Below are 16,648 nucleotides of genomic sequence, written 5' to 3'. Positions count from 1 at the left end.
TCTAAATCTTGCTAGTGTACAGGACTGTTGGGAGATTTGAGGTGTTACTTTCTTCTCATAAAGTACTAAGTTATGTTGCAGTTACAGTATAATTGTACTGTGGTTAGATTTTTTTTTTTTAATACCCCTACTGCCACTAATTCATAATGTTTAAATATTAGCTGAATGGAAGCAATTACGCCAGATTGGTGATATACTTAAACCGTAAAAATGCATGTGCTGTGTGAAACCCAAGGGACCATAATATTCAGGCATGCAGCTAATTTACTTGTGAGAAAAAGGAATTATAATTATTTAGCAAAATATATGACCAGAATAAAATTACATTACAATTGCAGTCCTGTATTTATTTAAAAAAAAGGATCGACCGATTTTTCTCTCCTTAAGACTTGAGCCCCTGGAAGTAGGAGGGCTCTGCTCTTGAAGGTGGATAGTTTTGAAGAAATGTGATAAAAATTATAACACATGACCATAGCAAATCAGTTATTCTTTAAATAAATCGGATGTTTATGATGCTGCAGTTTGCTGTGAAGGCTTATCAAAGCACTTGTAACCTGCATCATTTACTCCTGATTTTGATGAGTAATGCAAACATTCAGTCTGCATTGGTAAAAATTTGGAATACGCCTACTTATTAGATTCACATAATGATTTAATGATGCTACCACAGCTGTCTCTTGAGTACTTATTTCCTTTGTATTATTGGGCAAATCTGTGTTTTGCTTTTAAGGGAGACGTTTAATTTGTTACACTGTCGCTAAGTAGACCATTGAAATAATTGTTTCACTTGTATGTTGATTTTAGCCCTGTCAACTCCTCTGTCAGTGTAGTGGCACATTTCATGGCTTGATGCAGTCTGCTCTTACATCAGCAGGCATAATTTATACCTGCAACCTAGCTTTTCAGCCTAAGGATGTTGAAGGTGAACATATTGTATGCACTGTGCACTTAGTTGCAAAGCTAAAAACTGTAGATAATATTTGTGCTTTCGCAGCTTATCACTCCCCCATGCCACTGGGGTGGTGGGAGAGAGAATTAGAAGGGTAAAAGTGAAAAAACTCGTGGGTTGAGATAAAGACAATTTTTAATAGGTAAAGCAAAAGCCACACACGCAAGCAAGGATGAGAGGAAATGGCCTCAAGTTGCATCAAGGGAGGTTTAGATTGGACATTAGGAAAAATTTCCTTACTGAAAGAGTGGTCAGGCCTTGGAACAGGCTGCCCAGGGAAGTGGTTGAGTCCCCATCCCTGGAAGTATTTAAAAGACGTGTAGATGTGGTGCTTAGGGACATGGTGTAGTGGGCATGGTGGTGGTGGGTTGATGGTTGGACTCAATGATCTTAGAGGTCTTTTCCAACCTTAATGATTTTATGATTCTGTAACCAAAACAAGGAATTCATTCACTACTTCCTATCAGCAGGCGGGTGTGCAGCCATCTCCAGGAAAGCAGGGCTCCATCATATGTAACGGTTACTTTTGGGAAGACAAACGCCATCACTCTGAACATCCCCCCTTCCTTCTTCTTCCCCCAGTTTTATACGCTGAGCATGACGTCATATGGTATGGAATGTCCCTTGGGTCAGTTGGGGTCAGCTGTCCCAGCTGTGTCCCCTCCCAACTTCTTGTGCACCCCCAGCCTCCTCGCTGGTGGGGTGGGGTGAGAAGCAGAAAAGGCCTTGACTCTGTGTCAGCACTGCTCAGCAGGAACTAAAACATCCCTGTGTTACCAACACTGTTTTCAGCACAAATCCAAAACATAGCCCAGTACTAGCTACAATGAGGAAAATTAACTCTACCACAGCCAAAACCAGCACAATGAAGTTGAGGGATTGTTTACTGAATCACAGTCCTGTAAATAGGTCCTGACCCTTGTGTTTCTAGATTTATGACCTCACATTTTGGTCCTTATTAGAACATGTTGGGGTGTTTTTTATGCATTGCTTGTCAAGCAGTCTTTTGACTTTTGATCACTGAGCCATATTCTTTGTTATTCATCACTGTTCAAATCTTGGCTTTGTATCATCTCCAGAGTCCATGTATGTTGATTTTATGCTTTCTTCCAGGTCACTCTAAAAATGCTGAATAGCATTGGGCTAAGAACAGGTCCCTGCAGGATCCCATTTGAAGCATATTTACATGATGAGCGTTTCACATTTACCGTTGCATTTGAGACACATAATTTATCTCGTGTTTGATCCATTTAATGTCTTCTGAGTTTATTTTTAGTGCTATATCTTCTTAATCAAAATGTCATTCAGTACCAAGTCAAATGCGTTGCAGAAACCATAATATGTTACAGAGTCTAAGTATATTACAATGACTTTATTATGTGTATCAACCAAACTTTTAATCTCATAAAAGAGATACCAAGCTAGTCTGACAAGCTTTGTTTTTCATATTGTTGGAAATAGTTAATGCTAATCATCTTTTTATTCTTTCTTAATCAAATCTTTTTTCAGCTCTTCCATTATTTTGACAATGAAAAACATCCCCTCACAGATACGCTGCAAATCCAGCATTCAGAGGTGTAATGAAGGGGAGTACTGGTGGGGCAAGTTTTTCCTTAGGCAGATCTTTTTAAACTCATTTGGCTTTTCCTCCTGAGTTACTACTGGAATTCTCTTACTGTCATTTAGTGAAAAAATGCTGTTTTGTACTATTAACACCACCAGTGTTCCCGCTCAGTGATGGACTGCTAGTGGGATTCAGCCTCTTCCTAATATTTTCAAATGAACTGTCTGGACCGCCTCTGCTATAATTGCCACCTGCCACCAAACCCTTCTCCTGCTTGTATCAATTCCTCTGGTTGCTGTTTCCTCCTTGGTCTGTTTTCTTCCTTTGCTAATTTCCTACTTTTCCTTATTTTACTTTATAATCCACACCAACAACTTCTCTTATTTTCAGTGTGTGATGTATTGCTTTCTTGTAGCTGTTTTTCCTTCCTGTTTAAGAGACATTTTTTAACCAGCATAATCATCTTTCTGGCTTGTCTGGCTCAGGTAGTGTTTTTCCATGGATTGATTGAAAAAAGTTTAGATGATTTACCTACAGGTTATCCTCTTTTGTCAGGTTTTAAGGAGGACTTCCCACAGATGCAATGGAGGTCTCTTTAAGATTAAAAAAAAAAAAAATCTTTCAAGTTCAGCTAGGTCAGATTCTTGCAATTCCCTCTCACTGAAAGTCCTTAATTTTAGTTGTTTGTTGTTTGTGGGTTTTTTTCCCTCTGAACAAGGGGTGCAGAGAAGGTCTTGCTCTGATTTAACATCCGTGTCTGAATAACTAATTTCTTCAAAATACTTAAAGCATATGTTGTTTCAAAGAGATGCAGAAATAAACAAAATCTTTTCAGGGAAAAGCCCGCAGGAGGGTGTGCACATAGTATGTGGTGTTCACATTTGGGTTTTTGCATCGTGGGATGTGGTGCATGGTGCTCTTCCCCAGGCACCCAGGTGACGTGGAAATAAGAAGTCCATCTTCTATAGTTTCAAAGCCTTCAAGCCCTATAGGTTCTTTCTGGTTTGAATGCTAGCACTCTTTGAGTCCTGTGGATCGCTGGGGTCACTGTCACGGTTTATGCTACACAGGGAGTGCAGCCTGTGCAGTCACACCGGGACTTGGGCACTATGAGTAGGGTGGCCGTGGCAGCATGCACAGCAAGCTGTGGCTTCCCTGCTAGCAGGACTGAGGGTGAGGACCCTGAAGCTGGGTCAGGTATCTCGGCGTTAGGTCACAGGTGTAGGTGTGACTGCACCCACCCCCTGTGCTAACGTACGGAGCAGCTTCTACATCTTGTTTCAGCTATGGACAGTGGGAAGTTGCTCCAGTCTCTGTTTTGGAAGGACATTGTGGCAGTGTCCTCTGCACTTGCTGCTGAGCTGTCATATCTCTGACTAGCAAAAGAGACGAACGTTAACGCTGTGCTGAGATGTACAGATATTGCAGTGCTCGTTTTCCTACTCCCCGGGGCCACGGCAGCCCTTATGTCAGGGTAATGCTGTAACTCTCAGTGAGCCTGTACAGTGTTTGCTAGCAATATTTTAGAGTCCTCCTGGTCACGGTGCTCAGGGCTGTTGGGAGGATGCTGAGACGCTCTTGATCTTGGATCTTCATTGTTTCTGCTGTAGGTTCAGACTGGTTACATGCCCTATGCACTTGTAATGCCTTTGCTCCCTGTCTGTATGAAGAGTGGATGTGTATTTTTTAAATGCAAGGGCTGCATATTTCAAAATACACTGTTTATTATGCCTGCAGGAAGAATAACCCAGCTGCTCATTTAGGTTATCTGGGTACACCAATGAATGAGATTCACGTTCCTTGCAATGTGGCCCCACGAATCTGTCACCAGAATAAGTTTCACTAAGCTTTAGGGTACGTCCTCCTACTCAGATTTACAAATGTCCCGCAGAGCAGGGCTCCCTCTCCGGTGTGCCTTGTCCAATGACATGGCCTCAGCAGTGGCCAGGAGCATGGCTTCCCATCTGTCCCTTCTGTGGGGCATCTGGCCATTTTCTTCAGATGTAGCTCTTTCTACCATGAATCCAGGCTGTGCTCAGTACGAGGCCCCATCACTGCAGTCACCTTTGTAAACCTGAAATCAGTCCAGAAGTTTTAAGTAGGTATAAATGGGGGAAATTCATGTTGCCTGAACTCCACGGGTTACTCTTGGTGCTGGCTTGTCTCCAGATTGGATTTAAGGCACAGATTTGATCTATCATATCTAAGTAACTTGGGACCTTCCGACCTGAGAGACTCTCTTTTGCTGTGCCACCTAGTAAGAGTGGTGATCGGCTCAAATACTCAAAATGGGTACTTAATAAGGACCCCTGGTTTGGTTACTCACCTCTCCTCCCTGGTCTGGAACAGCAGACTGGGCTCTGGTGCAGACTGCTCCGTGCTGATCTGCAGATGGGGGCTGATAGGAGCTGTGGTCTGCTTGGCGTGGAGGGAGGAGCTCTGCAAGGCAGGTCTGTGATTGCTGTAGGGTTAGCTGCTTTAAGTAGGCACTCCTTGTAATTTTTGCCTCAGATGCATTCAAAGGAGGATCTGTAAAAGAACGAGGGTTTGTATGACGGAGGTCTCCTGGGAATGCTGCAGCCAAGATCTCATTTTCCCAGGGCTTGCTGTTACTGCTTCTGCTTGAAGACAGAAAGTGTCTTTCTGTCTTTCTCAGGTTTATATTCCCTTAGAGCATGGGGATAAATTGAATCCATATCCAAGGTGCCCTCAGAGACTCATAAGCATTACAGCCTGCAAGCAACCGAATACTTGGAAATAACAGAGCGGTTGTGAGTGGCATTGGTTGGAGACATTACGTTCAGTGGGCTGTGTCAGTCCCTTCCAAACTAAAAGCCTCTCCCAACTGGAAGTAGATCTGGCACTTTGGGGTGTCATAAGTGAAGGGAGAATGAAGAGGAAACATGAAAAATCTTCTGCATCAGGTGGGGTCTTCCATAGGGTTATACAGAAGTGCCGTGTGTATGTATTGAAGTGTCATACAGCAGTTTATTTCTCACTGTAGGTTGTTGCTTAATACATAAAGGGACAGGTACTTGCACCTTTATTTAAGGGATGTCCTTGTGGAAGCCAGTTGGATGATGAAGTGTAAAGAGAAAACTTCAGGAACAATGATGGCAAAAGGAGACGTGAAGTGATAGCCTCATTACAGGCATTGAAAAGTTGTTCATGTTCTTGTGCTCATTGAAGCTTCTTGACTTTGGCTTTGTGGCCCTAATTGTAAAAACAAGTTGAAGTAGTAACTTCATTGTCCTACCATGCTAGAAAATAAACCCTTCTTGCATTGCGTGGATTTCATTTCCAAAGTGTTTCCAGATGGAGCCTTTCTGTGCTGCTGCTTTTTTCTTTTGCTCTCATTTGTCATTTAAACAGCAAAGGTAAATTTTCTTCAAGGTAAAATTGAATAAATTTGGCAATGCTAGTGAAAAAAAAAGAAAGGGGGAAAAAAAGGCAAACACATAACAAAGCATTTTGGTTCAGATGTTTTTCTCAAAGATTTCCTCCAGACATTCTTCTCTATCTCTCTCCAGCCTCCAGTCCAGTATTTGAAAGGGATTTTTAATAATGGAGGGAAAGAGGAAAGGAGACAAGTCGTTATAATCTTGCCTCCTTTTGAACTTCTCCAGCAGGGATTATTCAGCATCACAGAATAGTTAAGCTATTGTCTTCACTCTGTTTTCCTGCCCTCGGGGTGCCCATTTTGCAGGGTAACATTTCCTCCCCTTTTGATGAGAAGCTGACTGTAAAGTCATTTTTATAGGTCTTGGTGAGAGTCCACTACCCGTACCCAATGTCTGGGTAATCCTGGGGAGAGGAGAAAAGCCCACTGTAAATGCTGATATTACTATTCCCCGTGACACTTTTCTTTCCCCTGTGTCTGAGATCCCTTAGTCATTGCTTTCTCATGAATGATGATAGTGCTTAGGCTTCTGTGTGGACCTTGAGCTTGAGTTAAACTGCTAGTTGGTGACAACGGGCTGCATTTGCAGAATGCCAGCGTGACTATTTTGGTATTTGGAAAATTGTTGGACGCTGCGTTCTGAAGCTATTTCTCATGTATCTGTCCATGTCGTATTTTTGGTCTGCCTTAAATTTTCTGTTTATTCCATTACGTGTGTATCTCAGCTTTTAAGAGCGCGTGTGTCGAACTTTGGATCCAGTCTTTATTCCACATGTGCTCAAATCCCTGAATTAGTAGGAATTTTGCCTTGAAGAGGCTACCGAGGTCGATCCCACAGCATTAACATCTGCTCTCGCAATCTGTTGAGCTGTGCGGTTAGCCCGAGTGTGACTGGCAGCATCCCTGTGGCTGCCTGCGCCAGTGATGAGGTGGTTTGGTTGTTCAGCCCCTGTGCAAAGGTAGCTGCTTTGTGCCGTGAGTTGTCAGCCTGGATGAATTTTGAGTAGGTAACCTTTTCTTTGTTGTCCTGTGAGTTGTCACAGTGGATACCCGATATATCCTACAGGCCTTACCAAGAAAGATTAGAGGGAGTTCAGCTCATTAATTTGTTGTAATAGGAGAGGCTGTGAGGAGAACCAATAAAATCTGCAAAATGGGCAATCCTGGGATGCTCTCTGAGGATGGCCAGAACGTGGCTGAGATTCACAGAAGAAATCTTTGTGTCCTAGTAATGAATACCGGTTTCCAGTGATCATTGCTACCTGTAGTAATCACGTACCGGTGCTGTGGCTTCAAGCTTTGAGTCCTATCTCTGATCAGATGGACTAAGTCTCACACATGCATGAGATCCGGTTGCAGCTCTGGCCCCAACATTGACTTTCTGTGTTCTCTTGGATAGTTTATATAAACCTTCCCTGCTCTGACTTACTTCATTACAGAAAAATGACACCATCATTTGTCAACCTGCTACATGGTGCTTTGAGTGTCACTAGTGACTCGCTGACTTTGTTTAATGTTTAAAGGCACATTTTTCCCACCACAAGTACTGTTAAGCTTTAAGATTTTTGGGGACTGGGATTCTCTCTGTATAGAACTGAAATACCTAGAAGCATCCCAAAAGAGCAAAATTATTATCCTTACACTATGGCACTCTTTTGCGTTTAAAAAAACCCACCCTGTAGAGCTAATTAGTTTCCCCTGGGGAAAAAAAAAATCAGGTAATAATTTGGCCAATTAAGTGGATCATCTGGAGTTTCCAGAGCAGATAGCTTTTAGGATGTACCATTTATCACAATCTATTTGTGAGGACAGACTAAGCTGTCTGTTATTGATTTCTTAGTGCTAGGTTCATGGGAAATGGCAAAGATCAGAATAAAGCTTCTCTTTTAGCAACAGTGATACTCACTGGTGAAAATGCGAATTGGTTTTTGGGGAGATGGCTCTTAACCGCACTTAACAAGTTTAGCTCTTGGCATCATCACTAAATTTCACATCCTTTCTGTGAAGCCCTGCAGCTCTTTAAGGGCTTTTGGTGTCTTCAGGTAAATGATGCTTTTTGCCCTTCGCATCCTCCTTAGCAGAATCCTGGAAGGCTGTCTGTCGATGCTTTAGAGGCCCTTCAGGTAACTTAATTTCAGACAAATAATAATTCATGAGCTTGACTTCTATGTGCATGGTTGCTATACAGCTCCTGTTACTGCCCTGTTTCTTAACTTCAGCTGAACAATTTACGTCCTAGAATTTTGACAAAGGGGGTGGGATGAGGTGGAGAGCATGTTTATTCATATTTTTTTAATCCCACATATTTATTTCTGTTAGCTCTTTGATTTAAACAGCAGAAGATTGAGTGGTCAAAGGTCAGGGTGGATGGGGTGGAGTTTTCCCACAACTGCTGATGGCTTAGTGATCCCGCGGTTTATACATCCAGTCCCTCTGACGAGGATGATGTGTTCAACAGGAGAGCTTCTCCTATTTTGGGAGTGTGCTTAGACTGGAGCTCTAAATCCCTCCTTCAGAAAACAGTTATTTGCGATGTTAGGATGCAGTCAGGCCAGCACTCAGGTATGTCTCCTTGGTGTTCACTGATTTCAGAGCAGCTGTGTGTACACTGAAAGCTAAGCACACATTGAAGTAGTCCTGTGGTTGAGGTCTTGAGGTATTTTTGCATAATGGATATTATGCAGGCTCAAGAGCAGGAGATGGAGTCAGCCAGTTAGGTCACCTCATGGCGGATGTCCAAAGACCCGAGGGAAACCAAAGTTTCAGTCGCTTTGAAAGAAGTGTCTTGCCTTGGAAAGCACAAGGTTTCCCATATAGGTAGAGTTTTTCTTTTTGTACGTGTACATTGGTTGTGTTTGTTTCCAATAACAGTGTTTTGTATAGAGCTATGTTATCTCTGGTAGAGAAGGTCTTAGGGTGGAAAATTTACAAGTTAGTTGCTTGTTTTCACACTGATGTAGATTTCTTTTTCAGCAAACATCATCCTTTCCTTTCCTTCTTCCATTGCCACAATAAATTCGGTGTCATCAGTTCAACTGACTGAGGATAAAGAGCAGTCCTAGGCCAGTTACTGTGTGGTAAGATCATTTTTGATGGACATGGCATCTTGGAGAAAGATAGACTTCTCACCTCCAAGATTCAGGGGTACATCTCATTGTGCTTTGGTTGACGAAGGGGAACAAGTGCTCCTGTGTGAGTGAGTACTGTAGAGAGTTTTTTTGATAATTTGCAGTGTGAATGTTTTTGGCAGGTAGCACAAGAGAGCAGGTTTGCTATTTATTCATATAAGATGGTGGCAGCTTTTGAGTTTGCCAGGTAGCTGTACTTGTTCCTGTTCATAGTCTCCAGTGAAAGGTAAAATGCAGCAGGAATTTAGCCACTAGCGACACTGCAGCACAGAAGTATTCTTAGCTGGATGTCTTGTCTTAGAAGAGCAATGTGTAGAAATTGGATTAAGGTAGAGACTTAAAGAAAGACAATAGCTAAACTAAAATTAGGAACCTAAGTCTGTAGGCTCAGCTGAACTAAACTCAGCATAAGATCAGTGGGGAGGCAAAGTATGTTTAAATTGTCTTCTCCAGGCTCTGATGTGAGTGGAGCCCAGTGGAGGGAGGACACTTCTTGAAGAAAACACTCCTCTGCTCCCCAGGGTGATCCCTTGGACCTGGAGGTGTGTGGCGTGGCTGAACCCTGGTGTCAGGATCTGGAGATGCTTGTTCAAGCAATGTGAATGTGGCAGAACAAAGGCGAGTGCCTGGCTTGTCAGGCTGAGAAGACAGCATTTGAGCTTACAGAAACACATCTTGAGTTTTTGCAACACTAAAATAAATAACTTCTTGATAATTATGAATGAAAACTGTCTCATTAAATCTAAATTAGCAGCTCTCACTTTGAAAGACTGAGTATGTTCCTATTCTGTAAAGACCAAGAGGGGAAGAGCTGATGCAGTAATAAGCTCAGTTAGCAATTGCAGTTTTGCAGGCTTTGTATATATCATACAGTAGATTGGGGGGATTGTTAGTATCAGTTAAAATAATCCTATCTATGTCAATAATACTCAAATCTTGTTAATTTTAGGCAGTTAGTCCATGGATTGGATTTGAATTCTATTCAATTGGTAAAAGATATGGGGAAGTCCTACTCAGAGACGAAGAACTGCTGTTGTACAATTCTGATGTTCCTTACATACCACCAAGTACGAAACCAGAAGTAACCTTCAAAAATAAAAGCAGGGACAGAGGACACAGAGGATAATCTAATTCCCTCCAAACCCCTGAGAGGTTAAGACTGAATGTTAAAAGGCAACTTTTGTTGATTCTTCATGAGGCCAATTAGGTTTTTTTCCCACCTTAATACCCAAAAAATAGCTGATCAATTCCATGGCTTATTTTCATCAAAAAGCACAGGTATCTTGGGACTAAAAATAAGTGGCTTTTATTTTTCTGCAGGAAGAAAATTGGTCACATAACAATTCCCGCCTCTCTAGCAAAGACGAAATGGCAGACCTGTAGCTAAATCAGTTCTGCTGCTCTCTTGAGTTTTCCAGGTCTGACCCTGAGGAACCACTCTGTCAAGGAATGAAACACTGCAGATTCAAAGGCCATTAATACATTTTCCTATATGAGAAAAATAATCTTAATTAATCATCAATCTTAAATCTAAATATTGCTCTTGTAAACCTAAAGAAGTAAGAAAGAAAAGGCTCTTCTAGAACCCGTGGGGTAATCGGCTGCATTCGTTTGTATTCATTAGCATCTATTGCTTGAAGGTTTTCATGGCCATAGCTGTGTATTAAAATGTAGTATGTTAATGCAGGAAGAGAATATTTTGGCAGAAAACTGTAATTAAAAAAGTAGCTGACCCAAGGCACTCGCTTCATTCACTTTCTTCCTATTTTTTTAAGACTAATTCTCATAATAAGTACTACAGTAAATGGCTAGAGTAATTCTTCTTGTCAGTAGAAGTTGCTGTATCAGTTTAATGAGAAATCTTTAGCATAAGAAGTTTAGAGGTTTTGATTTTGTTCCCAGCAGATCCTTTAAATCCAGTTGTTGAGGGACTGGGGTTTTGGAAATACTTCATATGTTATTGAATGAAGTGAGTGAATGACAACAGCAATTTTGTAGAAACGTTTATACTGACTAATTTGCTGAAAGTATCTATACAAACATGGAGACAATGAGTTGGAGATGTTCTTACAAGCACCGGGACTGATGTTCTGTGGCTGGAAGAGCTACACGGGGTCCTGCTTGGGCACGGACAGTGCGGAGCAGCAGAAAGACAGTGATGGATGGATGGGGGGCACTGCTAGGGCAGGGGTTGCCTTTAGGATTTGCAGGGGCGTATGACTTGAGGAAGGGTGACTAATGCAGCAGATAAATGGGAGCTGCAGGGAACCAGCTCCTGAGGTAGGAGAGGGTAGTCCAGGCTGCAAAGGGTTTGGGAGACAGGGGTTTTGGTGTCTCAAAGCAGGTCCCCTGGGGCTGTCGGGAAGCTGATCCCTGGTGCAGCTCTCATGGCTGGGCCTGAGGGCAGCGTGGTGGGGGGCTGTATGCCTACACCCACAACAAAATTTCCTCACGTTGGGACCCCTCTTCGACTTGAAGTTCAGGCAGCAAAAGTCCCGTCAACAGCAGAAGTCAGAGAACTGGGAAAGTATTGCTGGTGGCTAGGAAAATAGGAGGGAAAGCAATTTTAACAAGTGTTTCACTATTAATTACAGCCTTGAATGATGTTTTAAAAATATTTTTGGTAGCTGTTGGATAGTTTATACACTAATGGAGTAGATGGAAATCATGCAGAGAAAAAAGAATGATTTGCAATTTATAATTATTGTGAAATGTTTTGAATTGATAATATGTGGGAGAAGATTTAAATTTAGTTGCTGCACTAAAATTACAGAAAGCTTTGCAGGCAGCTGGGTTTAAATCCAGCAGCAAGTAGGTAGTTGATACTGAAAAGACAGTCACACGTGTCTGGCTAAGTATTTTCTCAAGAGGAGTTAGAATTTATGCCCTAAAGAAAAAGGCTTTGGGTTTCTTGCCTGGTTGTCCATTTTCCCACAGCGTTTTGTGGTCCTGGTACACAGAAATGACCAGAATAGCTATTTTCCAAAGCAAATGGGGAGACAAGAGAGTGTGAAGTAGGTTAGGGCTGAGCAGAGAGGTACATGGGGCTCCCACAAGAGCAGCCATGAGAGCCATGTGGTTGTGCCTGCAGCAGAGATGGGCTTCTCAGCCTAGTGAGAACATCCTTTGGCAAAGGACACTAAAACATACAAATAAGAAAGCCCAGACTCTCCTGGGTGTGTATCTCGGGGGTCTGACTCATGACTGTTGTTTAGTTTTGTTTTAGTTTTGCTTGAGGTGTCCAAGGTTGCAGAAAAGAGGCAGAATTGAGGCAGGACGCTCATCTGCCGAGCACCAAGCTGTCACGTGTGCCTCACAGGCATGCTGACCTGTCCCAGGCTCTCCTCCCAGCACTGCTTCGGAGACTTCTTCCTCTTCTCCTCCCACATAGGCTGAGACTCTTTTCTCATGCCTTTTTATCCCAAAGTTCCTCCTTTATTCATGATATATCTCTCAAATCCTGGTGAGATCCACCCCGCTTCTGGTTATGCAGACCGTAGCAGGTGCTGGAGCTTTCCATGAAACCGCTCTTCCCATATATATATCTGTTTTGAAGATGTACGTGACACAACCGGATACCACCTCCTCACAGCTGTATCGAGTTGCTGAGATCTGGAAGGCAGTTTAATAGCTGCAAATGTCACTCATGAAAACTTGATATCTCTAATGCTGCAATCAATCAAGTCACTGTATAGCTCAGTATATTTTATAGCTCAGTAGGGAACTGAATTGTGGGAAGGGATAATATGTTGTGTTTTGAGGTTCAGAAGAACATGAACTATCTTTACATAAACATATCTTCTCTATTATTTATGCACTTGTGGAATGGCCAAAGAAAACTTACTTATTCTTTTTTTTATGTAATTATTCCACAGGATCCTTCAAACCAAAAATGTGGAAGAAAGAAAACAGTGTCCTTCAGCAGCATGCCATCAGAGAAGAAAATAAGCAGCGCCAGTGACTGTATCAGCTTTATGCAGGCTGGGTGTGAATTGAAGAAAGTTCGTCCAAATTCCCGGATTTATAACCGTTTTTTTACTCTGGATCCTGACCTCCAGGCTCTTCGTTGGGAGCCTTCCAAGAAGGACCTTGAGAAAGCCAAACTTGATATTTCTGCTATAAAAGAAATCAGACTAGGGAAGAACACAGAAACATTCAGGAATAATGGACTTGCAGACCAGATTTCTGAGGACTGTGCACTGTCGGTAATTCACGGTGAGAACTACGAGTCCCTTGACTTGGTTGCCAATTCAGCTGATGTGGCCAATATTTGGGTATCGGGATTAAGGTACTTGGTTTCTCGTAGCAAACAACCCTTGGATTTGATGGAAAGCAGCCATAATACCCCACGGTTTGCCTGGCTAAAAACTGTGTTTGAAGCAGCAGATGTTGATGGTAATGGCATAATGTTAGAAGATACATCTGTGGAGCTAATAAAGAAACTTAACCCCACCTTAAAGGAATCAAAGATTAGATTAAAATTTAAGGAAATCCAGAAGAGCAAAGAGAAACTGACAACACGAGTAACAAAAGAGGAATTTTGTGAAGCATTCAGCGAACTTTGCACAAGACCTGAAGTTTATTTCTTGCTTGTGCAGATATCTAAAAACAAAGAGTACCTAGATGCCAATGACCTCATGCTGTTTTTAGAGGCTGAGCAAGGGGTGACCCACATAACAGAAGAAATGTGTCTAGATATTATACGCAGGTATGAGCTTTCTCAAGAAGGGCGGTTGAAAGGTTTTCTTGCAATTGATGGATTTACTCAATACTTGTTGTCCCCAGAATGTGATATTTTTGACCCAGAGCACAAAAAAATTGTCCAAGACATGACACAGCCTTTGTCACATTACTACATCAATGCATCCCACAATACATATCTAATAGAAGACCAACTCAGAGGACCAGCTGATATCAATGGTTATGTCAGAGCTTTAAAGATGAGTTGTCGGAGTATTGAACTAGATGTCTGTGACGGCCCAGATAATGAACCCATTATTTGTAACCGTAACAACATGACATCACCGCTTGCCTTTCGAAATGTTATTGAGGTAATAAACAAATTGGCCTTCTTTGCTTCAGAATACCCCCTTATTCTCTGCTTGGGGAACCACTGCTCAGTACAACAGCAGAAGGTAGTGGTACAACACATGAAAAGGATCTTTGGAAACAAACTCTACACAGAGGCACCTTTATCCTCGGAAGTCTACCTCCCATCACCCGAGAAACTGAAAATGAAGATCATTGTGAAGGGGAAGAAGCTGCCCTACGACCAGGATATATTGGAAGGAGAAGTCACAGACGAAGACGAAGAGGCTGAAATATCCCGGAGACTGTCAGAGGACTTCTCAAGGGAACCGAAGCTGATCTGGCTCTGCAGGGAATTGTCCGACTTGGTGTCCCTATGCAAATCTGTCCAATACAAAGACTTTGAGACATCCATGAAAGCTCAAAATTATTGGGAAATGTGCTCCTTCAGTGAGGCAGAAGCCAGTCGGATTGCAAATGAATACCCTGAAGATTTTGTCAACTACAACAAAAAGTTTCTGTCCAGGGTATACCCGAGTGCTATGAGGATAGACTCCAGTAACTTAAATCCTCAAGATTTTTGGAATTGTGGTTGCCAGATAGTGGCCATGAACTATCAGACCCCAGGGCCCATGATGGACCTACACACTGGCTGGTTTCTACAGAACGGGGGATGTGGGTACGTTCTCAGGCCTTCAGTGATGCGTGAGGAAGTGTCTTACTTCAGCGCAAATACCAAGGGCATTGTGCCGGGGGTCTCTCCCCAAGTCCTACATGTCAAAATAATCAGTGGTCAGAACTTTCCAAAGCCCAAGGGTGCATGTGCAAAAGGGGATGTCATAGACCCCTATGTCTGCATAGAAATACATGGGATTCCTGCAGACTGCACCGAACAAAGAACTAAAACTGTTCAGCAAAACAGTGATAACCCCATTTTTGATGAAAGCTTTGAGTTCCAGATCAATCTACCGGAGCTGGCCATGATCCGTTTTGTTGTTTTGGATGATGACTACATTGGGGATGAGTTCATAGGACAGTACACCATCCCGCTGGAGTGCTTACAGCCTGGATACAGGCACATACCGCTGCGCTCTTTTGTTGGTGATATCATGGAGCATGTTACCCTCTTTGTTCACATTGCAATAACCAACCGAAGTGGAGGCGGGAAGGCCCAAAAGCGCGGCCTCGCGGTGAGGATAGGAAAGAAGGCAAGAGAGTACACCATGCTGAGGAACACCGGTCTCAAGACTATCGATGACATCTTTAAGCTGGCAGTGCATCCGCTACGAGAGGCTACAGACATGAGAGAAAATATGCAGGTATGACACTTTCATCATGCGCGATGCCGTGTCCTGAATGTGGAAGTGAAGGTCCTGGTGTGAGCTGCTGGTAGGGCAGACTTTCTGAAGCTGGTGGAAGCTGGTGAAGCCTCAGACCCACAGCTGTTGCCAGCCTTTAACTGGACGTTGGAAGGCTGATATTTACAGGTGTTAACTAACAAGAAATTGTGGGATTAGGCAGAAATGTTTTAAAAATCAGTATGTCTTCTCCAAACACATGCTTTGCTGGTGGTTTTTCTCTGCGAAAGCAGAACTGAGGGTACGTTTGTGTCCCCAGGCCTCAGTTCTCAAAAACTTCATTTCCTTGCTGGTCCTGGAAAATGTCAGCAAGCTGTTGTTTTGCCAACTGAGTGAGGGTTATGCTCTTAATTTTCTTTGGGTAAGTATAAGAAACAGTCGGTGGATGTGTCATTAAGGTCTTGTCTACGCCAGAGAAACCCACTGTGCAAAGAGCAGCAGGTTTCCCTGAGCGTGTGTTGCCACCGTTTGCCCAAGGGCTGCAGATGTTCAGCGCAGGCACCGAATGCCACTTGGATTGCAATTTCCTCCCTGCTAAGTAGCTGTGTGGCCTCGCCTGGCTGAGCGCTGGCACAGACACCGGTGCCGTGTCTTGGCTCAGGCGGGCTACCGGCACCAGGGGCGTTGGGGCCCAGGTGCACAGCACCGTCACAGCTGCCCAGGTTGGACCTTCGTGGTCGGCAGGAGGTGAAGTGGCAGCGAGGCCAAACAAGAACCAGCCTGCCCGGTGCTCTCTTCCGCGGCAGGGGCGGCTCTGCGGGTTGATTAAAGGGCAGCTGAATTCAGAGGTCCAGGCGCTGCCTAGGAACAAAACTGAGTAGCATTAAACAATGAGTTTTCTTTCATAAATAGCTGAAATCAGCCATAACTATCTCCTTGGTAAAGATACAGAAACAATTCATTTTTCTTTCTTGAAAACAGGAGAAAAACGCATAGCACTTCATTGACCCTGCTCTTCTGGACAGAGTCTAAAGCAAATTAAATGTTGGCAGCTGGAAAAGTTTACAAAATGACATAAGTTTTAAATCACTCCCAAAGGAATAGTCTAAGCATATTTTTAAGAATGGGAAACTCTTCCCAGCCTTTCCTTTCCTGCAGGCCTTGAAAGTAGCTAGTTTGAACCGCTGACTCCACCTTCTGTCTAGGTCAGGCACTATATGTGAATATATAAGAAAATACTCTGAATCTGACTCAGAAACAGCATTAATATGCCTTCCAAGT

At 43.0% G+C, this 16,648-nt stretch overlaps 1 protein-coding gene across 1 annotated transcript in view; it reads left to right on the top strand.

Moving 5' to 3' along the window:
• The window catches only part of PLCL1 (phospholipase C like 1 (inactive)), a 209,374-nt gene that overhangs the window by 152,056 nt on the left and 40,670 nt on the right, over window positions 1-16,648 (top strand). The window contains exon 2 of the mRNA XM_075153593.1: window positions 12,917-15,388. Within this exon, the coding sequence (XP_075009694.1) occupies window positions 12,917-15,388 (2,472 nt within the window). The remainder of the gene's footprint in view (window positions 1-12,916; window positions 15,389-16,648) is intronic.

Source organism: Calonectris borealis, chromosome 6 (genome assembly GCF_964195595.1).
Source record: "Calonectris borealis chromosome 6, bCalBor7.hap1.2, whole genome shotgun sequence".
NCBI lineage: Eukaryota > Metazoa > Chordata > Aves > Procellariiformes > Procellariidae > Calonectris > Calonectris borealis.
Note: the sequence above shows the minus strand (reverse complement) of the source record. Positions and strands in the feature narration are given on the sequence as shown.